The sequence below is a fragment of the Polyodon spathula genome, chromosome 23 (genome assembly GCF_017654505.1).
Source record: "Polyodon spathula isolate WHYD16114869_AA chromosome 23, ASM1765450v1, whole genome shotgun sequence".
NCBI lineage: Eukaryota > Metazoa > Chordata > Actinopteri > Acipenseriformes > Polyodontidae > Polyodon > Polyodon spathula.
The window spans coordinates 27034957-27058286 of NC_054556.1; the positions used below are offsets into that span (position 1 = coordinate 27034957).

The following is a 23330-nucleotide window of genomic DNA, read 5'->3' on the forward strand; positions in this document are numbered from 1 at the left end:
GGAGCTGTCCACAGATCTGAGCCTGAATGAAGCAGAGAGCACCCTGACCAGAGGAAAACAAGAGCTGAGAAATACTGCAGGAGATCCAGTGACAGAAACATGTCTTTGCTATTGCTAAAAGACCAAACCAGTCCTGCAAATAATTTACAAAAGCTAGACTACAGAGCTTTTGTTAGTCTGATCTGTAAAGAATTGCAGGATGTTAGAGGGAAAAGGGCCTGTAGCTCCCTGTAACAAAGTGCCCGCCCCTGTGTATATTATCTGTTATCTGTTATGTGTTTAAATGTTGGTGTATAGACATTGGTACACGGGATATAAACGGGTCTGTGTAACACGAGTGTTTAAAAATGTATATGTGTATTTAGGCACGAGGATTGCACAGCACTTCACGTGCAAGTAAAATGTAGTAATATGTGAGCACGGGGAATTGCACTTTATTAATTCACGTGCTGGGATTCAAGTGAGTAATTAATTGGTAATTGAATCCCAGCACAATAGTATATATAGATGCACGTTGTCACATACTGGGGTGGGGTGTTCGGTGAGCGGAGAACGGGATTGGAGACGGAGGAAAGTAGTAGTAGTAGTAGTAGTAGTAGTAGTAGTAGTAGTAGTAGTAGTAGTAGTAGTAGTAGTAGTAATAATAATAATAAGAGGAGAAAGTATCCGCTCACCGTGTTTGTCAGTGTCTGTCCGTGCACCGTTTTGTTAAGTTTAGTCTGTTTTCGTTTGTCTATTTATTTTGGCGTAGAGTGCCGTGTCCTGTGTCTTTCGTGTTTGTGTAAACCTTTTATTTAGTATTAAACCGGCGCCAACAGGCGTCTTCATCACTTCATTTCATCCGTCCTGTGTTTTGTGTATTGCATTACCTTTCCTGGTTCTGACACCGCCCACTTCGGCCGTCTCTGTGACACTCCCATATCGGCGATGTTTCCCGCATAGGAATTCGTTTTGGGATTTTATTTCATCCATGTTTTATGTATAGATGGTATTAATAATTGTTTATTAGGGAGTCCCTCCCTCCAGCGAGCCAGTCTGTCCAGCTCAGCTCCTCAGCAGTGATGTCACACTCTCTCTGCCACACTGGCTGTCTGTCTGGTCAGGGTAGACTGGCACTCATAAGCAGCTTGTTCACAACCAGAGATCCCTTAACCAGGTGAAAGGTCCTGAAGATGTGAGCCACCCCCTCCATCTTACCAGACGAGAGACAAAGGGTTAGGGTTAAAAACAGGACTACTGGCAGAACTGCTTCAGGAGAAGGATCGTCAGAACAGCTTGTGATTGGCCGAGGCATGTGGGCTGGTCTAGTGTGGTGGGGTGGAGGGGCTGCTTCTAGTCTTGAAGCAGCTGGCGCTGGAAGTTGAAAGAAGCAGGGTGGAAACAAATTCAAAATAACCTGTTCTTGCTTTCCAGTTATATATGCGTTTTCTTTTTCCTTAGTGTTTAATATCAATAGTTTCCGATCTTTACCAATCTTTGTCATGTTATTGGTGTTCACAGAGCACCAGGTATGTTTTTAAATATAATAACACAACTGTGCTAGTAAAATACATTCCTTCCAGCAGGGCCAGATTGTCCTCCAGCTGGACCCACCCCCACCCCACCCCCCTCCACCACTAGGACATCAGCAGCTCAAAAGGGTGGCATGACAAGGTGTTTGAAATGCTGAAGAGCTTGTGGCAATGAAGGGGTTGTGAGTTCTACTCATAAAGCAGGCAGCAATGTGGAACCTAGCACGGCTCCCAGCAGCCTATTAGTTAGGACCACGTTCCTTAAAAATAATAGCCATAATAATGCTGCCTGCAATAACAAGAGCTTCACAACAGAACAGTCCTTTAAAAGAAATGTGAGTGATGCGGTGGCTGTGAAACATCGCTGATGTATAGATAGCACTTGGTCTTTCATATGCATACAGGTATGTGTTTCTTACACAATTGGTGGTGGTTTATCAACGTGTCCCTGAATTAGCACAGCTATCCAGTTAGTACTGGATTATGCAGCTACTATTCCAAGAGACTGCGTAGTGTCCTGTCACTCTTACACAACATGCTTGCAGTGATAACCTCGAGTACTGGGCTCATAGTGCTGCCAGTAGCCAAGGTTCAGGTAAGTGACTAGAGTTTAAAAGCACTTACAGTGGGGCAATTCATTAGCCTGTTCATAAACATGCTTGCATTGCACGATTGGTTGTGCAAAGCTAAACCTTGCAACTGCAGCATACACTGTACCTGCCGCACTGGCTGAGCATGGAGCACAGCTGTATCAGTGGAGTTATCTGATAAGGGTTAACGATCAGGAACATAAACACGCTTGATTCATTTATCAGATTGTAAATTTGATAATCTAAGTGGCATCAGTGCAGCTGCTTTTGGAAGTGTTATTCCCTGGGCATCCCGATGCAAATAGTCATTGTCCTTAAATGACATGTATATCTGCACAGGCTGACCTGACTGGCTGCCAGACTCTCACAGGCAGCCGGCTCTCACTGTGGGATCCCCCTGGGCTGTATCTCGCCAGGCAGCGTCACACACAAGTGCAAGCTGAAATACAGACTTGTGCAACTCTACGCTTTGCTTTCATTGTTTATAACTTAATGCCGTTGACTCTGCTTCTAGTGAGAATTTTGGGTGGAGTTCAATGCACCAGCTGAATTATTCTGTAAATATGCATTTATGAAATCATCTTATTAAAAAGAACTCAACAGAAGGATGCTTTTTTTCCTGCACTTACGGCTCCCTTATCGATTCAGCTTGTCCCGGGACACAGACCAGGGCACTGAGGCTCAGGCATCTAATGCAGTGGCAGGAGCTCCCCACACAAGTGCAAATCATTGAATCTGCACAGCTGAGCTTTGCTTTAGTGTTCCTTTAAAGGTGTTATGTGTCCCCCCTGCCCCAGAGTAATCCTCTGCGTTTCCTTGTCAAACCTCAGGTTCTGCTTCATTCGCAGAACAGAGCTCCAGAGCATATCAGAGGAGCAGAATTCATTGCTTGTTTGAAATAGACTCTTCACACACAGAGAGTGGTGAGGGGATGGAATGGGTTACCTAGTCATGTTGTTGAAGGAGACTCTTCTTCACACAGAGAGCGGTGAGGGGATGGAATGGGTTACCTAGTCATGTTGTTGAAGGAGACTCTTCTTCACACAGAGAGCGGTGAGGGGATGGAATGGGTTACCTAGTCATGTTGCTGAAGGAGACTCTTCTTCACACAGAGAGCGGTGAGGGGATGGAATGGGTTACCTAGTCATGTTGTTGAAGGAGACTCTTCACACAGAGAGAGGTGAGGGGTTGGAATGGGTTACCTAGTCATGTTGTTGAAGGAGACTCTTCTTCACATAGAGAGTGGTGAGGGGATGGAATGGGCTGCCTAGTCATGTTGTTGAAGGAGACTCTTCTTCACACAGAGAGTGGTGAGGGGATGGAATGGGTTACCTAGTCATGTTGCTGAAGGAGACTCTTCTTCACACAGAGAGTGGTGAGGGGATGGAATGGGTTACCTAGTCATGTTGCTGAAGGAGACTCTTCTTCACACAGAGAGTGGTGAGGGGATGGAATGGGTTGCCTAGTCATGTTGCTGAAGGAGACTCTTCTTCACACAGAGAGAGGTGAGGGGATGGAATGGGTTACCTAGTCATGTTGTTGAAGGAGACTCTTCTTCACACAGAGAGTGGTGAGGGGGTGGAATGGGTTACCTAGTCATGTTGCTGAAGGAGACTCTTCTTCACACAGAGAGTGGTGAGGGGATGGAATGGGTTACCTAGTCATGTTGCTGAAGGAGACTCTTCTTCACACAGAGAGTGGTGAGGGGATGGAATGGGTTACCTAGTCATGTTGTTGAAGGAGACTCTTCTTCACACAGAGAGTGGTGAGGGGATGGAATGGGTTACCTAGTCATGTTGTTGAAGGAGACTCTTCTTCACACAGAGAGTGGTGAGGGGATGGAATGGGCTACCTAGTCATGTTGTTGAAGGAGACTCTTCTTCACACAGAGAGTGGTGAGGGGATGGAATGGGCTGCCTAGTCATGTTGTTGAAGGAGACTCTTCTTCACACAGAGAGTGGTGAGGGGATGGAATGGGTTACCTAGTCATGTTGTTGAAGGAGACTCTTCTTCACACAGAGAGTGGTGAGGGGATGGAATGGGTTACCTAGTCATGTTGCTGAAGGAGACTCTTCTTCACACAGAGAGTGGTGAGGGGATGGAATGGGTTACCTAGTCATGTTGTTGAAGGAGACTCTTCTTCACACAGAGAGTGGTGAGGGGATGGAATGGGTTACCTAGTCATGTTGCTGAAGGAGACTCTTCTTCACACAGAGAGTGGTGAGGGGATGGAATGGGTTACCTAGTCATGTTGCTGAAGGAGACTCTTCTTCACACAGAGAGTGGTGAGGGGATGGAATGGGTTACCTAGTCATGTTGTTGAAGGAGACTCTTCTTCACACAGAGAGTGGTGAGGGGATGGAATGGGTTACCTAGTCATGTTGCTGAAGGAGACTCTTCTTCACACAGAGAGTGGTGAGGGGATGGAATGGGTTGCCTAGTCATGTTGTTGAAGGAGACTCTTCTTCACACAGAGAGTGGTGAGGGGATGGAATGGGTTACCTAGTCATGTTGCTGAAGGAGACTCTTCTTCACACAGAGAGTGGTGAGGGGATGGAATGGGTTACCTAGTCATGTTGCTGAAGGAGACTCTTCTTCACACAGAGAGTGGTGAGGGGATGGAATGGGTTACCTAGTCATGTTGCTGAAGGAGACTCTTCTTCACACAGAGAGTGGTGAGGGGATGGAATGGGTTACCTAGTCATGTTGTTGAAGGAGACTCTTCTTCACACAGAGAGTGGTGAGGGGATGGAATGGGCTGCCTAGTCATGTTGTTGAAGGAGACTCTTCTTCACACAGAGAGTGGTGAGGGGATGGAATGGGCTACCTAGTCATGTTGTTGAAGGAGACTCTTCTTCACACAGAGAGTGGTGAGGGGATGGAATGGGTTACCTAGTCATGTTGCTGAAGGAGACTCTTCTTCACACAGAGAGTGGTGAGGGGATGGAATGGGTTACCTAGTCATGTTGTTGAAGGAGACTCTTCTTCACACAGAGAGTGGTGAGGGGATGGAATGGGTTACCTAGTCATGTTGCTGAAGGAGACTCTTCTTCACACAGAGAGCGGTGAGGGGATGGAATGGGTTACCTAGTCATGTTGCTGAAGGAGACTCTTCTTCACACAGAGAGTGGTGAGGGGATGGAATGGGTTACCTAGTCATGTTGTTGAAGGAGACTCTTCTTCACACAGAGAGTGGTGAGGGGATGGAATGGGTTACCTAGTCATGTTGCTGAAGGAGACTCTTCTTCACACAGAGAGTGGTGAGGGGATGGAATGGGCTGCCTAGTCATGTTGTTGAAGGAGACTCTTCTTCACACAGAGAGAGGTGAGGGGATGGAATGGGTTACCTAGTCATGTTGCTGAAGGAGACTCTTCTTCACACAGAGAGTGGTGAGGGGATGGAATGGGTTACCTAGTCATGTTGTTGAAGGAGACTCTTCTTCACACAGAGAGTGGTGAGGGGATGGAATGGGTTACCTAGTCATGTTGTTGAAGGAGACTCTTCTTCACACAGAGAGTGGTGAGGGGATGGAATGGGTTACCTAGTCATGTTGTTGAAGGAGACTCTTCTTCACACAGAGAGTGGTGAGGGGATGGAATGGGTTACCTAGTCATGTTGCTGAAGGAGACTCTTCTTCACACAGAGAGTGGTGAGGGGATGGAATGGGTTACCTAGTCATGTTGTTGAAGGAGACTCTTCTTCACACAGAGAGTGGTGAGGGGATGGAATGGGTTACCTAGTCATGTTGCTGAAGGAGACTCTTCTTCACACAGAGAGTGGTGAGGGGATGGAATGGGCTGCCTAGTCATGTTGTTGAAGGAGACTCTTCTTCACACAGAGAGTGGTGAGGGGGTGGAATGGGCTGCCTAGTCATGTTGTTGAAGGAGACTCTTCTTCACACAGAGAGTGGTGAGGGGATGGAATGGGTTACCTAGTCATGTTGCTGAAGGAGACTCTTCTTCACACAGAGAGTGGTGAGGGGATGGAATGGGTTACCTAGTCATGTTGCTGAAGGAGACTCTTCTTCACACAGAGAGTGGTGAGGGGATGGAATGGGTTACCTAGTCATGTTGCTGAAGGAGACTCTTCTTCACACAGAGAGTGGTGAGGGGATGGAATGGGTTACCTAGTCATGTTGCTGAAGGAGACTCTTCTTCACACAGAGAGTGGTGAGGGGATGGAATGGGTTACCTAGTCATGTTGTTGAAGGAGACTCTTCTTCACACAGAGAGCGGTGAGGGGATGGAATGGGTTACCTAGTCATGTTGCTGAAGGAGACTCTTCTTCACACAGAGAGTGGTGAGGGGATGGAATGGGTTACCTAGTCATGTTGTTGAAGGAGACTCTTCTTCACACAGAGAGTGGTGAGGGGATGGAATGGGTTACCTAGTCATGTTGTTGAAGGAGACTCTTCTTCACACAGAGAGTGGTGAGGGGATGGAATGGGCTGCCTAGTCATGTTGTTGAAGGAGACTCTTCTTCACACAGAGAGTGGTGAGGGGATGGAATGGGCTACCTAGTCATGTTGTTGAAGGAGACTCTTCTTCACACAGAGAGTGGTGAGGGGATGGAATGGGTTACCTAGTCATGTTGCTGAAGGAGACTCTTCTTCACACAGAGAGTGGTGAGGGGATGGAATGGGTTACCTAGTCATGTTGTTGAAGGAGACTCTTCTTCACACAGAGAGTGGTGAGGGGATGGAATGGGTTACCTAGTCATGTTGTTGAAGGAGACTCTTCTTCACACAGAGAGTGGTGAGGGGATGGAATGGGTTACCTAGTCATGTTGTTGAAGGAGACTCTTCTTCACACAGAGAGTGGTGAGGGGATGGAATGGGTTACCTAGTCATGTTGTTGAAGGAGACTCTTCACACAGAGAGTGGTGAGGGGATGGAATGGGTTACCTAGTCATGTTGTTGAAGGAGACTCTTCTTCACACAGAGAGTGGTGAGGGGGTGGAAAGGGTTACCTAGTCATGTTGCTGAAGGAGACTCTTCTTCACACAGAGAGTGGTGAGGGGATGGAATGGGTTACCTAGTCATGTTGCTGAAGGAGACTCTTCTTCACACAGAGAGTGGTGAGGGGATGGAATGGGTTATCTAGTCATGTTGCTGAAGGAGACTCTTCTTCACACAGAGAGCGGTGAGGGGATGGAATGGGTTACCTAGTCATGTTGTTGAAGGAGACTCTTCACACAGAGAGTGGTGAGGGGGTGGAATGGGTTACCTAGTCATGTTGCTGAAGGAGACTCTTCTTCACACAGAGAGAGATGAGGGGATGGAATGGGTTACCTAGTCATGTTGCTGAAGGATACTCTTCTTCACACAGAGAGAGGTGAGGGGGTGGAATGGGTTACCTAGTCATGTTGTTGACAGAATCACTGGGATCCTTTAAGATCCAACTTGACAAGTTTTGAGATCAGCCGGACATGCGTAGATGGGTCGAACAGCCTCCTCTCTTTCGTAACATTTCTTGTGTTCGGAAGTCGGTCTGCATGAAAGGTGCTGTGCGAATGTATATTGTTGAGTGTTGTTCTCTGTATAGGTCTTTGTGGTATTTCAGTGTATGATAAAGCACTAGAGAGGATGCATCTCAATATGGATTTCAGTTTAAACAGTTTCCAAATCTGTCCAAGAATACTGCAATTCTAAACATCATCACGTTATTTCTGGTCGTGTATGTCATAAATTGTTGTACTTTTTAAAGAAAAAAAATGCAAACACAAATATTTATAAATAAAACAAATAATTTATTTAGATTCCTCTAGATGCTTTTTATAAATACAAAGAATTAGAGTTTAAACAAGGATTACACAACAGTATATAAAAATAAATTCACATTTCTAGGACAGTTAACCCGAGTCCCACAAAAAAGATCAGTAGACAGAAAATCTTCTGGTAAGATTCATATCCAAAGATTGCATTGCAGGTGAGTTGAAGTAGAGATGTGTTACTTTAAAAATGGTCTGTCAACTAAAAACCTGTACGACAATAACTTAAGAGACACAATCAAAGCAGCTCCCTCACCTTTTCTAAATAAACATGAACACTTTCTAATACGAATACATCATACATTAAATGATGGCTAACAAAACATGGATTCAATACACCCCTGACTGTGCACGTGATTGTGCAATCTAGATTAAGGTCAGGGCATACGTAATCACTATACGCTAAACACTGTAGAGCACATCAAAACATACAATTAATGCCTATACCAGTTTCCACTGCATTGTGCAGGCTGTCGTGCAGCATTCCTTTGTCAGTTGCTTTTTGCTGAGCTGGTTATGCCATGCCCTGTTTGTTGGTTGAGGTTCGGTAGTTGTTGTGTTTGACGGCTCCTCAGAGCTGCTGTATCCTCTGCTCCAGGTGGTGAAGCTGGACCTCGATTTCGAAGGGGAGGTCGTCGTTGACCTGCTCCTCGAAGTACCTCCGGATCTCGCGGGCCTCCTGCTCCCAGAAGTCTCTGGAGATGCCGAAGAGCTCCTTCAGGTTGACGGAGCCCAGCCCCTGGACGTTGAGGGCTCCCTCGGCGGGAAGGTAGCCAATGGCGGAGGGGACAACCTCGGCCTCGCCATCAACGCGCTTGAACATCCACTCCAGGACGCGCACGTTCTCCCCGAAGCCCGGCCACAGGAAGCGGCCCTGCTCGTCCTTACGGAACCAGTTGATGTGGAAGAACTTGGGCAGCTTGGCCTGGGGCCGGTGCTCCATGCTCAGCCAGTGCGCCAGATATTTGCCGAAGTTGTAGCCGAAGAATGGCCTCATGGCGAAGGGGTCGTGCATGATGGCCTTGCCTGCGAACGAACAGTAACTGGGTGAGTCTTATAGTCTTAGAAACGTGGACTCTAGAAAATCTGAAACTGTTGTGTTTAAATGCTGCCCCAAACATTTTAGATTTATGTATTTATCAAAAGAAAAATGTTTATCTGCTCAAGCTCTTTCAAGCTGTCCAGTGCTTCCTTTACGTTTCTAGTCCTGTTCATTCCCTTATCTCACCATTGTGCTCTGCTGCTGCCGTAGCCTCTGATCTCATCGCTGCGCCAATGAACACGCCGTGCTGCCAGCTGAAGGCTTCGTAAACCAGAGGCACGCCTGCAACCAAGAGAAGACGTGCAATTCACACTAGGGTCCTCTTAATGTACTGATTCTACACGCTGCTGCAATTCAATTACTGTCTCTGTGTGTTTTAAAATGAGCACAAGGGGTTAGCTTTCCCCTTCAGCACAACCAGAACCACATAATGCTGGGTGTCGAAACCTGAAACCTACATTAATAAATAAATGGACTGCAATTGCTTTTACCTTGCGGTCTGCGCCCTCCGAAGATGATGGCCTCGATGGGTACCCCCTCTGGAGATTCCCACTCGGGGTCGATAATCGGGCACTGGCTGGCCGGGGTGCAGAAGCGGGAATTGGGGTGGGCACAGGGCTCCTCTGTAACATTCAGAGGGGGGGGTTGTAATGCAGTTAATAAACAGGACGGTATGCAGAGTGAAGAAACAGGTCCAGTGAAAGTATCTGGGGTGGTTAAAGCAGCGAGCAGCTCTCCCTTACCGCTCTCCGGGCTCCAGGGCTGGTTCTTCCAGGAGGTCACGGAGACTCCCTCGGGCAGGGGCTCGTCGATGCCCTCCCAGCACACACCGCCGTTGCTGGTCTCCGCCACGTTGGTGAAGATGGTGTTCTTCATGATGGTCTTCATGGCATTGGGGTTGGTCTTCACTGACGTTCCAGGGGCCACTCCAAAAAAGCCGTTCTCTGGATTGATGGCTCTCAGGTTACCTATGGGAACAGGACAGTTCCAGCTGTGAAAACCAGCCCTTGTCATTGCTTAAAAAGTGTTCTCTTAAAGCAGATTCTTTATTTGCGTAACAAGCCTCTGTTTATAATGTCCAGGCTTTGAGATGAAAGCCCAAGATGGGTCTCTTACCTTCTTCATCGAACTTCATCCACGCGATGTCGTCTCCCACGCATTCCACCTTCCAGCCCGGCAGGGAGGGGTTCATCATGGCCAGGTTGGTCTTTCCACAGGCGCTCGGGAACGCAGCAGCGATGTACTTCTTCCGGCCCTCGGGATTGGTGATGCCCAGGATCTGGTCAGTGGAGATAAAGCCCTCGTTAAGGATATCTAAAGATGTGGCTCCGTCATTTCACACTAGACTTCCACATGTCAACTAGCTCCCCTTTAGTGCAAGTTTCTGTTAACCCTGTTAAATCCAGTTGAGTGGGGAACCATTAAAATTTGCTTGATAATCCCAAAGGAAACGTACTGCTTAAAATTTCCAAAGCCCCGCCTGAAACTTACAGTAGGATGCAGTTCTGATGCATGCAACAACAACCCTCGCGTTTCTATTTGAGCTCCTGCTGTTCTCCCACAGCTTCTGTTTGAGACAGCAAGCCAGGCAGTGTCCCTCACCAGCATGTGCTCGGCTAGCCAGCCCTCCTCCTTGGCGATGCGGGAGGCGATCCTCAGAGCGAAGCACTTCTTGCCCAGCAGGGAGTTGCCTCCGTAGCCGCTGCCGAAGGAGACGATCTGCCGCTTGTCCGGGATGTGAGCCACCAGGGTGAGCTCGGGGTTACAGGGCCAGTTATTCACCAGCGACTCTACAGGAGGGGAAGAAATCGTTTTTAAGAAGTTAGATGAAACGGCAGGGTACTTTTCTTGCGTCTGAACAGTCACCTCTCTGGGATTTTAATTATTATCACAGTATAACCCAACCAAGCACTTGGAGGTTGACTCACTCTTGAGAGGCAGGGGACACCCCACTGAGTGGAGGCACCTGACGAAGTCTTCACTCTCCAGGGTCTCCAGCACAGCCGATCCCATCCTGGTCATCACACGCATGCTGGCCACCACGTAGGGGGAGTCCGTCAGCTGCACCCCGATCTTCGACAGGGCGGACCCCACGGGGCCCATGCTGTAGGGGATGATGTACATGGTGCGCCCTGTGGACACGCAGCAGGCAAAGCACATCAGACCACAAGAAGAATGTGTTTGACTTCATCTGAGCAACGCTCTTAAAGGCTGTTCATATTATAAAGATGAATCACTCTACAATCGACTGCATTGGAACCTGTTCAGTGGTTCCTGTTTGTTAGTTATTAGACTGGCTGCTGCTAGGGCACTGTACACTGCTCAACGTTTCTGTTATCCTGGATAGTGGTATATGTGTGAAACGCTTTAACATTTTTGTGAATAGGGCTCTATAATTCAGATACCCTTGAGTGATCTTAAAATTATTGCTTAAACTTTGCAAAGTTAATTGGTGTTTCTTTCTTCCTTCAGTTGCACATTGGCATACATAGTTTTGCCTTATAAAAGTGTCTCATAGTAAAAACACAGCCAAGTGTAGTAAAGCACAGTGAAAGCGAGGTAACACATAGGCAAGCACTGTAAAGAACAGCTATGGGCAGGTATGGTAAAGCACATTATTGAAAACATGGTAAAACTGCCGTGCTGAAATACCGTGGTAAACTGTACAAGGGTGGAAACAGCCATGCACAGTTCCCATACCTTTCATGCAGCCGGGGAATCTGAGATTTTTGGCTTTCTCAAACTCTTCCTCCGACATCCAACGTCCGAGCTGGCTGGTGCCGCTGGTGGGCGTGGGGACGGTGTCCCTCTGCTCCTGCGTCACGATCACCGTCTTGCTTTCCACTCGAGCCACATCCCGGGGGTCTGTGCGGGCAAGCCAGCTGAAAGCAGAGCGCAGAGCATTACGATCAGGAGAGATGCGTGTGGCAGGGGTTTGATTCATTAAATACGTTAAATACAGTATTCATTAATTTTCTTAATAAAGCTATAATGCGATATATATATATATAATATATATATATATATATATATATTATATCGATAGTTAAACAACCTCAAGTTTGGTTGGATAGCCCTGTTTTACAAAATGCAGAAACAGCATGCATCAACATATTCCTAATAAATGACAATGAAGCAATACTTACAAGAAGCAGCATTGTACTGAGCAAGATTTTAGAAAAAAAAAAAAAAAAACTGACTGAAACTGGACATCATGGCAAAATTCACTCTACAGTAACCTGTGCCGTTAATCTATGTTTAATGAATGAGGTGTTAGACCCGTTCCAGAACAACAAAAACTGGCTTTGAAAAATGAGTTACATTAGCAAACTGACTGGCTTTCTGAAAACAAGTCTAAACTTTCCTCTGGATGAACGCTTCAGCCCCAGTTGGGCCAGAGATCTTGTTGAGATACTACAGCCCGAAGGATCGCGCACAATACGGGGGAGTTAACCAGTTCACATACCAGTTCTCGTATTTGGTGAGTTTCTTGATCATGCCTTGCTCCTCCAGCAGCGCTAGTACCCTCCTGCTCTCCTCCTCGGATCCGTCGCAGATGTGCAGGCTGTCGGGCTGGCACAGGTAGGCACTCTGCTCGATGAAGTCCCTCAGAGCGGGGCTCAGCGCGCCCAGCTCTCCCTGCAGGACTTGCATGCTGGACACTAGATTGGGTTGCAGCTGAGGAGCCATGATGTGGGGATGTGAGGATCTGCCCCAACCTGTAATTAGAGAGGGGAAACACTATTGCAGAGGATGGTAACTGAGTCTAATCTTTACCCACATAATCAAATATTCCTTTACATTTGAATTGTTTTCAGATTGGACATGCCATAGTTCACAGTTCTAGTAACAGATGTGTTGCTAATGATTTTGTAGCAGCGTACATTTGCATTCATTAGCTGGGTTAAAATACAAGAGGCATTTTAAATAAAACTCCCAATAAAATTACAGCACCATCGTGGACAGCTGCAAAACAGTTTCAGATATGCTGCAAATATACCTATAATACACTCGCTAAATACATCACTTACTCGTATAGACTTATTTTGCGTTTTCTGTCCTTTTTTCTAAGTTGATCCTGAAGCCTCGGCTTATTCCTGGAGCAGCACTTTTTCTCTGATAAATTTTGCTGGCTTTTGAATAGTTTACTGGGCTATTCTTGCTGTGATTACCAAGAAGCTAGGTCCCTCTTTAAATACTGAGAAGCCGGTTGTCCATCCTATGCCAGCTGTAACAAAAGGGGGTGTGTGGGGGTCGACTGGTGTGCCATACATGAACTCAGTCCCCACCAAAAAAAACATCACTTAATAATTAACCTGTCTACGTGAAAATTACTCAAACAACAACTTGTTTATGACGCCTGTCCAGTAAGTTAAATGAAAAGTCCAGTCTGTTACGCAGCTCACATCTATTGCACTTTGATCTGGTTAACTCTTCTGATGCCATGCGTGTGCTCCTTGCTTTCCAAAGGCTCGATGAAAGGCTGCCGGTCCATTACGCACGTGACAATCGAACTCTTGCCAAGAGTCAGTGCTAGCTTGCTCTCTTCTGATTGGTTTGTGACTTTGGGGGTTTGGCAGAGGCGCGTGAGCAAACATTCAGGATTCTGCGAACATCTGCAATTTTCAATCTGCGCTTGCACCCTCATTGACGTCACCTGGGGCCCGATGTACTTTAATATTCAATCGAAATTCTTTCTTTAAAGATATAATTATATTAATTAGAATTGGTCTCTTTTTTCATAATTACTATACCTAATAGGAGATTGAATATATCTGCAAAATAACTTTGACGCAATGTATAATCTACCATACATTTAAAAACAAAACACACATAGAGAACATGCCTAGACGCTTGAAATAAAAATTAAAGTTTGGGCAATATTGTGCTTGCATTTTCACTCAGATGATCAATAATAATCAAGTAGCCATTCTTCGATACAGAACTCTCAATGCATCAATACAATATTCTAACTAGAAGTTTAGAAATCTGAATTATGCTTCGAGCAGCTGTTATCTTTGAATTGAAGCTATGCGTCCAAGCAATGCAGGGCTTGTTTCGTACAGTTAACGTGGTCTCACATGTCACTCTGTCAGCTCTTCATGTTTAAGGCAAAGAAAGGTGTAGTAAAGCATGCTAAAATCGTACTAAACGCAAGCGCAGCGATCTCTCTTAAATATGTATATAATACATTTAGAATCGCGAATCCTATCTTTAAAATCCCATTTAACAAACAAGAGGACATAAGCATGAAATGTGTAAGAATATAACACTCCGCTTAAAACTGGACGTGCTTTTAAAGAGCTTACTTATTAATACACGTTCAGGTGCGGATGTACACTGTTGCATAACTTTGTCCGTCTATTTTTCTCTTTTGTTGCAGATTATACCGCCCTCCAGTAACTGATAATAATTAAACCTTGTGCTAGAACACACTGTTAGCAAATATGTTATTGTAGGAGGCAACTTCTATTAAAAAAACAAACAAACAAACAAACAAAAAAAACAATAGATGACAGACAGCTTTAGAACGTCTAATGGGCTCAACTAGCCATCCAAATACACGCGTCATTGCTAATTATCTGTGACGTTCAGATGGATGTGGCCAAGCGCTTTTTGTGAAAGAATTAGACCTTGGCTCGAGGACATTGCGTTCCAGAGTACGCGTGTCATTCGGTACACGTATGACGTTTCCTGCCTCTTGGAACTGTTGTGAACAAGAATACCATTGAAACAGAGGTGTTGATTGAAGTCAACATATAACAGCCGCTAAACGTGCAAGACGTAAATATGATAGAAAATAAAAACTACCTTTAAAGCACGCACTGCATTTACCGCAGTAAGCTGTATGCACTGAAGTATAACCGACAATCTACTAGACTATCCCTCACAAAAACAGGACGAATCTCATATGCTGGCCTGCGGTCATTGGAACCCGGTTCTAGAGATCCCCAGCCCTGTGTTAAGCGTTTTGCTTTGGTATAGGCATGTGTTTAGCATGCTGTTTGTCCCTGTTGTTTGGGTTCTGGTGTGGGTTCAGCCTGTTGTTTCTATAGAATGTCTGTGTTTTGTACAACAGTGAATAGGTGACTTGGTGGTCACGTGGAGAAAGGGGCTTGTTACAATATTTTCAATATGAGTGTTGTCTGAAATATATACAACACTATTAGATATGATTATATTGATTATATGTATTAATGTCTGATAATATATTCCCTCATGTCATTCTATTCTTCAAATTAGTTTTCCTTCTCTCTTTACAGGCGTGTGCTTAACAGATATTATAGGGAACTTCCATCTTATGTTTTTCCCAATATAGAGTTTCTCTTCATGGATAATCTATTTGTTTTTTATTTAAGTGTAAGATTGTAATGTCTCTGTCCTATGAGTTTCCTAACAGCACGAATTCAGCTGAACTGTGGATGACCTCCTATTTTTTTCAGCTGCACAAAAACCAGCTAAAACCATTTTTCTAGTTGTGCGCTTAGCTTTCCAATTTCCAGCGAAAATCAAGGATTTTCAAATTTTTCTATGGTGAGAAGACACTCTAATCTTGACGCTGTTAGATAAGAGAACTCCGCTCTTCATGCCAACTATCCCTCCACTTTCTGGCACGACTTCAAGACAGGCTCACAGCAAGTTATAAAGTTTTTACTTTCTTAAAACCCATCTTCTATTCTTTTTCTTAAAATTACTTTTTAAGCTTATTTTATATTTCAAACAACATCTCTTTATGATGCATCATCTTTTAACTCAGAGTCAAACTAGACAGTTTACTCCCTATAGAACACGATTACTAACTATTTTAAATGCGAACCTATCTTGACGAGAAACAATTTCATGTATATTATTATAACAGGCAGTGTTAAGCATATGGTCTTACATGCACACATAGTTTATAGTAAAAGCAAGCATATTAAACCTTATTTCAACATTTAACAACATTTTCTTAGGCTAAAAAGGGTGCTGCAGAAACTTAGCATTCAATTCTGGGAATCAAGCCCATCTTGATAAGAAACTGCCTAAAAACTGGCCACTTGTATCAAACTATACCAGCTTCTACTGCATGATTTTATATAAAAGGCTCTCGAATCCATCGTCTCGCATCGCAGGTGTGAGTCTCCATGGCCTTGACTTCGTACCTACAAGACACTTGTACACGCTTAGTAGGGACACCTTCCTCACATTCTAATTTTCCCAGATGCGCCCATTTTACTAAGTGACCCTTTCACAACTCATGCATTCAATCCTCTTAATATCTTTTTGGGTTTACATTTAAATGAGAGAAAGAAACACCTACAGAATCATTGCATTCAAACAAGATTCTACAGTGTTTAGCCAAATGACTGCATGCCGGACAAAGTCTGAGCCCAGTCACTGATGACTTGCTTTGGCACATATTACATGCACAATTAACAATTTGTTAATTTAAGAGGATTATGTTTTAATTTATGTGTCAGGGTTACTTCTGCACCATGTACAATAGTTCTGGATCTGTACACATTGTTACTATACACTTCTTTCTGCTCACATGGAGACACTTTAGAAGGGATGCCATTCATCCAGAATACAGTAGGGGGCCAAAACTTACTGTTTTTCATATCAGCAGGCACCTAACTTGTAGTTTGTTTATCATCATTAGTGGGCAAACTCAATACAGCTAAATCTGAATCAGTTGATGAACCATGAGCCTTAGCTACTGAGATTCTCCATACAAAAGGATTCAATGTTTTACTGACCAGCCTAGCTGATTCAACGTTATTTGCGACATTTGTGAAAGGTTAGCTGACAGCATTGAGAAGAATGTCCTGACACTGGCTACATTTTACTGCTGGCTGCCTAAAAGTCAGGGTAAGACTTTCAGAATAAAATGGTACAAGCTTGGAGTTAGTATAGGCTAAATGTTCTACAAGTTAATTTCAGAATGCTATGTAACAAACTGTATACAGTATTTACAGAATTGCTTCTAAAATGGATAACATGTCTTGGTTGATCTCAGATTTTTTTGTTGTTTCTGTGATAATTTGGTTCCAACACATTTTTACAAGTACTTAGTTTCCCCCTTCAAACTGAGTTGAGCTTGGTCCAGTCCTGTAATACTGAAGTAAGCATTTTGCATTCTGGTCTTTCTAAAGGGAGCAGGGCTTCTCATTGCTGTGGGATTCAGTCCCAGTCGATATCAGAAAAGCCATCCCAGTCAGATTTTTCAGACCTGTCTGTTTGAGTGTGCTCTTCCGTAGCTGGAACAGATTTAACCACAAGCTCATTAGTTAATTGCAAAGCAGCCTGGGATGCTGTGGCATGAGAGGCGCTGAGAGTAAATGTGTTTGAAACGCGGGTGCCTCGTATTCTCAGCCCTTGTCTTGGGTCTCCTTTGCTGCAGGGATAACACTGCAGAGAATAGCTTGGGATGCCACGGCAGAGGTGCTAGATGGATTCTCACAGCTGATTGAAGTGATCCTGAGCACCCCTCTGCAGAGGCGCTGGATGGACTCTCACAGCTGATTGAAGTGATCCTGAGCACCCCTCTGCAGAGGCGCTGGATGGACTCTCACAGCTGATTGAAGTGATCCTGAGCACCCCTCTGCAGAGGCGCTGGATGGACTCTCACAGCGCTTCCTACTGACGCTTCCATCCAAGCTTTTCTGGATTGAACCATCAGCCCAAATGTTGATTGGAGCAAATGTTTCATCCCTGCTGCAGTCTGGCTCATGGTGTGTCTCGGGCAACAAAAATATGGCTAAACATAATAAACAATAACGTTCCTTGGGGAAGTGAAACCTTCATGCAGGCGTGGCTGTTTGTTATTTCGTCGGCTGTCAAGCATTTTGTCTTGCTCAACCCGGGTCAAAGTGTGTCAACCCACATCCTGAGGTGGGTCGCTGGGACCCTGGTTAACCCGGATACAACCCAGGTACGTGGTTTCACGCTATGCGGGATTGTGACCCGGGTCTGGACCCGGGTAGAAGTGTCAGCGTGAAAGGGGCTTAAGATGTACTACGAGGTCCCCGATTCAAATCCCAGCCCAGCCACTAACTCACTGTGTGTGACCCTGAGCAAGTCACTGAACTTCCTTGTGCTGCGTGTTTTAGATGAGACATAAAACAAACGAGGTTCTTTTGGAAGTGACTCTGCATCAACAACTTTATGCTATGTTACATTTGTGTAAATGCTGTTTATTGTCACTGCAATGCATCCAGCCTTTACCTTATATTGTATTGTGCAAATGTTAATCTTGTGAATAGTGGATTCTGTCCTGCAGTGACTCGGGGTGTCAGGACCCTGGAGCAGAGCAGCATGAACCTCTGCTGAGCTCTTGAAGAGTCGGGGCTGGAAAGCTACAGCAGAGAAGACTGCTCTGGTAATAAATGACAACAGCCCATGTGTTGAGAACGCATGTGCAGACTCTTCACAGAACCCCAAACACGCACGTGCAGATTATTATGCTTGGGGCTGGTTTCACAGACCCCATTTGCACTAGTCTTAAAATAACAGTAGGTGCTACAAGGTTAGTGCTAATCAGGGAATGTGAAACCACCAAATATAGAATAGCATGTATGCATTGAGCAAATTTTATTGATGAAAAGCCTTGAAATACAACAAAATGGTAATCGAAAATATAGTCCTTGAGCAATTAATGTTGGCAAATAAAAGACACGCTGATCAATAATGGATTAATCAATACATTATTTTGTCTCTAGAATGCATGGTATAAATTATGCTATACAGCTATGATATTTGTGATAAATGAAATACCTACTAGGGTGTACATCATGTACACGCGCTTCCACCCACCAAGAAAGTGCTGCTCTCGATTCCTGATGGAATTCTGCAATCCAAGAATTCCAGAATTCAGCAGTGGTCTTGCACACAATGCCATGTTTAATGACTACCTTGAAATAGCCTTACCAAGACCTTAAAGCAGTGTGCACGATAACATTAACGACTGGTTTCATAGACCCAGGTTAGTACTAAATTCTTTGATTAATTTACATAAAATAACATTAGGTAGTCATGATTCGTGCTAGTCTCGCTCTGTGAAACAAGCCTATAGAGGATGTCACAGCACCCGGAATCACGTTGATAGCACTGTGTAACATTTTTTTTTTTTTTGTTCCTGGGTAGTGTTATTTTCTAATCGCTTATGCCTCAAAAGTATAGAACATGGCTATTATTCCCCACAGACTTTGCTTTTGTGACCAGAACAGTGATATTTCAAAATATCCCTATTTCCAATGGGAAAACGGGCAAATGTGTGTCTTTTCGGACCCCCCTCCCCGCCCGCGCAACCTCTGTGAGAGCTAGCGTCGCCTGAGGTGAAGTGGTAATATTATTTCATATATTTAAGCCCAATAACTATTATTTTAAAACAACACTCACCGCCCGAACAGGGACTTGAACCCTGGATATCATATATATATATATATATACCGATATATATATATATATATATATATATATAGCAGTTTACAGACATAATATATATATATATATATATACACACACACCACACATACACATAGAGCGTATACAATATTAAATAGCGGTTCTATCTGTATTTTGTGCCAAGTTCAAGGAATTTACATCACTGTACTCTGTTTAAAAAAGCCTTTTAAGATTATAAATAAATAAATAAAAATGATAATATCAAAATGTAAAGTTGGGCACACGTGAAGCCAGAATCGTCTTTGTTTTTATAATTACAGACGAAGAGTCCAAGGAGCGCAGTGAAGATTTTAAGATGCAGTAGTTTTGGGACACTTTAGGTAAGGTGCTTGGTGATATTGACTTGTATAGATTGTCCGATCAGGGATATTTATTTAGCCTGTTCGATTTTTTTTTGTCTGATTATTCTCTTTTTCCATTTACAGGCCGGGCATTTAAGGCAGCCTCACAAGGAGCCACCAAACTAAGTCTTGTGTTTTCTAAACTGCGTTTGCCTTCAGCACAAGTAGATTCCTCTACCGTTTAAAAGAAACGCAGCTGCTGGTACAGTAAATATAACAGTAATAACGTGTCTCCGCTTCAAACAAGTGACTTGACAAATGAGAGGCCTGCGTTTGGTTGTTTTTTTCTCCAGGATTGTGTCACGTCTGCTGCGTTTCGCAGATTTTCACCTACTCTTTTTATTCTGTCTTATTTATTTTCTGTTCACTCTGCACACACTCTTAACTCAGGGGAGACGTTAGGAGGACAGAGATGTTATAAACTCCTAGTGGTTTATGTTCGAGCACTGGACCAGCTGTAAGTAAGTCCATATAACCTTTATTTAATCGGAAAGAAAGACACTCAAGACTCATTCATTTTAAGATTTACGAATCAGAGCAATGCTCCTTCGGTTTATTAAAATGCTTTTAATATTTGGAAAAAGGTAGGTTGATCAGACCTCCAAATTCCAACACACGCGGTCTACAAGCACCCACTTCTATATTTCGGTTTCATTCAATATAACACTCTCTTAAAACCAAAACATAGTTTCAAAACCTTATAGCAATGCAACCAATACATGTAAGATATAATAATGTTAGTAATATGCATACCTCCTATTATAAGGAAAAGTAGCGTGAACAAAGGAATCAGTCTGGTGGAGATCTGCAAGTGATGGACCACTTCACCCTGTCAAGCAAAGGTCTTGAATGTGGTACCCTTTTGCGAAAAGTGTGAGTTTTTATAGGATTCGTCTCCATAGGAATACATATAGAACCTTTATCAAGTCCAATTCTTATCTCTTTGGCACACAACAGCCTAAAAATTTAGAGCCTTGTGCCAACAATTAATAAAAATATAACACCTGGTCTACACATCCAATCATGATCTCACCCGCTCATTTCTCGACCCCTCCTCTATCTAAAAAGCTAGATGAAACAAAGAAAATAATATTATTTTCAATATGAGTGTTGTCTGAAATATATACAACACTATTAGATATGATTATATTGATTATATGTATTAATGTCTGAGTATATATTCCCTCATGCCATTCTATTCTTCAAATTAGTTTTCCTTCTCTCTTTACAGGCGTGTGCTTAACAGATATTATAGGGAACTTCCATCTTATGTTTTTCCCAATATAGAGTTTCTCTTCATGGATAATCTATTTGTTTTTTATTTAAGTGTAAGATAGAGTTTCTCTTCATAAACACTCTGTTTGTCCAAGTGTAATGTCTCTGTCCTATGAGTTTCCTAACAGCACGAATTCAGCTGAACTGCGGACGACCTCCTATTTTTTTCAGCTGCACAAAAACCAGCTAAAACCAATTTTCTAGTTGTGCGCTTAGCTTTCCAATTTCCAGCGAAAATCAAGGATTTTCAAATTTTTCTATGGTGAGAAGACACTCTAATCTTGACGCTGTTAGATAAGAGAACTCCACTCTTCATGCCAACTATCCCTTCACTTTCTGGCACGACTTCAAGACAGGCTCACAGCAAGTTATAAAGTTTTTACTTTCTTAAAACCCATCTTCTATTCTTTTTCTTAAAATTACTTTTTAAGCTTCTTATTTTATTTTTCAAACAATATCCCTTTATGTTGCATCATCTTTTAACTCAGAGTCAAACTAGACAGTTTACTCCCTATAGAACACGATTACTAACTATTTTAAATGCGAACCTATCTTGATGAGAAACAATTTCATGTATATTATTATAACAGGCAGTGTTAAGCATATGGTCTTACATGCACAAATAGTTTATAGTAAAAAGCAAGCATATTAAACCTTATTTCAACATTTAACAACATTTTCTTAGGCTAAAAAGGGTGCTGCAGAAACTTAGCATTCAATTCTGGGAATCAAGCCCATCTTGATAAGAAACTGCCTAAAAACTGGCCACTTGTATCAAACTATACCAGCTTCTACTGCATGATTTTATATAAAGAAAATACATAAGTTTCGTAATTAAGAATTAAAACAGCATTACGCGTTACTTTTGATTACACACTTACACAATTTTCCAAACTAAAGATTATATAAACAATACAAAGGATTATAACACATATTATTGCATTAATACATTTCATTTTAAATAGGCACAAAGTCAAGGGTTTCAGCTCGCTCCCAGCAGGACTCCACTTCGGTCTCAGGTTCCACTCGGGTAGGCTCAGTGAACACGACAATAGGCTCTCGAATCCATCGTCTCGCATCGCAGGTGTGAGTCTCCATGGCCTTGACTTCGTACCTACAAGACACTTGTACACGCTTAGTAGGGACACGTTCCTCACATTCTGATTTTCCCAGATGTGCCCATTTTACTAAGTGACCCTTTCACAACTCATGCATTCAATCCTCTTAATATCTTTTTGGGTTTACATTTAAATGAGAGAAAGAAACACCTACAGAATCATTGCATTCAAACAAGATTCTACAGTGTTTAGCCAAATGACTGCATGCCGGACAAAGTCTGAGCCCAGTCACTGATGACTTGCTTTGGCACATATTACATGCACAATTAACAAGATTTAAGAGGATTATGTTTTAATTTATGTGTCAGGGTTACTTCTGCACCATGTACAATAGTTCTGGATCTGTACACATTGTTACTATACACTTCTTTCTGCTCACATGGAGACACTTTAGAAGGGAAGCCATTCATCCAGAATACAGTAGTGGGCCAAAACTTACTGTTTTTCATATCAGCAGGCACCTAACTTGTAGTTTGTTTATCATCATTAGTGGGCAAACTCAATACAGCTAAATCTGAATCAGTTGATGAACCATGAGCCTTAGCTACTGAGATTCTCCATACAAAAGGATTCAATGTTTTACTGACCAGCCTAGCTGATTCAGCGTTATTTGCGACATTTGTGAAAGGTTAGCTGACAGCATTGAGAAGAATGTCCTGACACTGGCTACAGTTTACTGCTAGCTGCCTAAAAGTCAGGGTAAGACTTTCAGAATAAAATGGTACAAGCTTGGAGTTAGTATAGGCTAAATGTTCTACAAGTTAATTTCAGAATGCTATGTAACAAACTGTATACAGTATTTACAGAATTGCTTCTAAAATGGATAACATGTCTTGGTTGATCTCAGATTTTTTTGTTGTTTCTGTGATAATTTGGTTCCAACACATTTTTACAAGTACTTAGTTTCCCCCTTCAAACTGAGTTGAGCTTGGTCCAGTCCTGTAATACTGAAGTAAGCATTTTGCATTCTGGTCTTTCTAAAGGGAGCAGGGCTTCTCATTGCTGTGGGATTCAGTCCCAGTCGATATCAGAAAAGCCATCCCAGTCAGATTTTTCAGACCTGTCTGTTTGAGTGTGCTCTTCCGTAGCTGGAACAGATTTAACCACAAGCTCATTAGTTAATTGCAAAGCAGCCTGGGATGCTGTGCCATGAGAGGCGCTGAGAGTAAATGTGTTTGAAACGCGGGTGCCTCGTATTCTCAGCCCTTGTCTTGGGTCTCCTTTGCTGCAGGGATAA

At 43.4% G+C, this 23330-nt stretch overlaps 1 protein-coding gene across 1 annotated transcript; it reads right to left on the bottom strand.

Moving 5' to 3' along the window:
• Nucleotides 1–7829: 7829 nt before the first annotated feature.
• Nucleotides 7830–13113, bottom strand: LOC121298464 (phosphoenolpyruvate carboxykinase, cytosolic [GTP]-like). Its single transcript, XM_041225589.1, has 10 exons — nt 12945–13113; nt 12380–12632; nt 11614–11795; nt 10842–11045; nt 10516–10703; nt 10030–10192; nt 9657–9881; nt 9405–9536; nt 9100–9195; nt 7830–8897 (listed from the first exon to the last, which is right to left on the bottom strand). The coding sequence occupies exons 2-10, from the start codon at nt 12601–12603 to the stop codon at nt 8443–8445; spliced, it is 1869 nt and encodes a 622-aa protein (XP_041081523.1). The 5' UTR covers nt 12604–12632; nt 12945–13113; the 3' UTR covers nt 7830–8442.
• Nucleotides 13114–23330: the final 10217 nt, after the last annotated feature.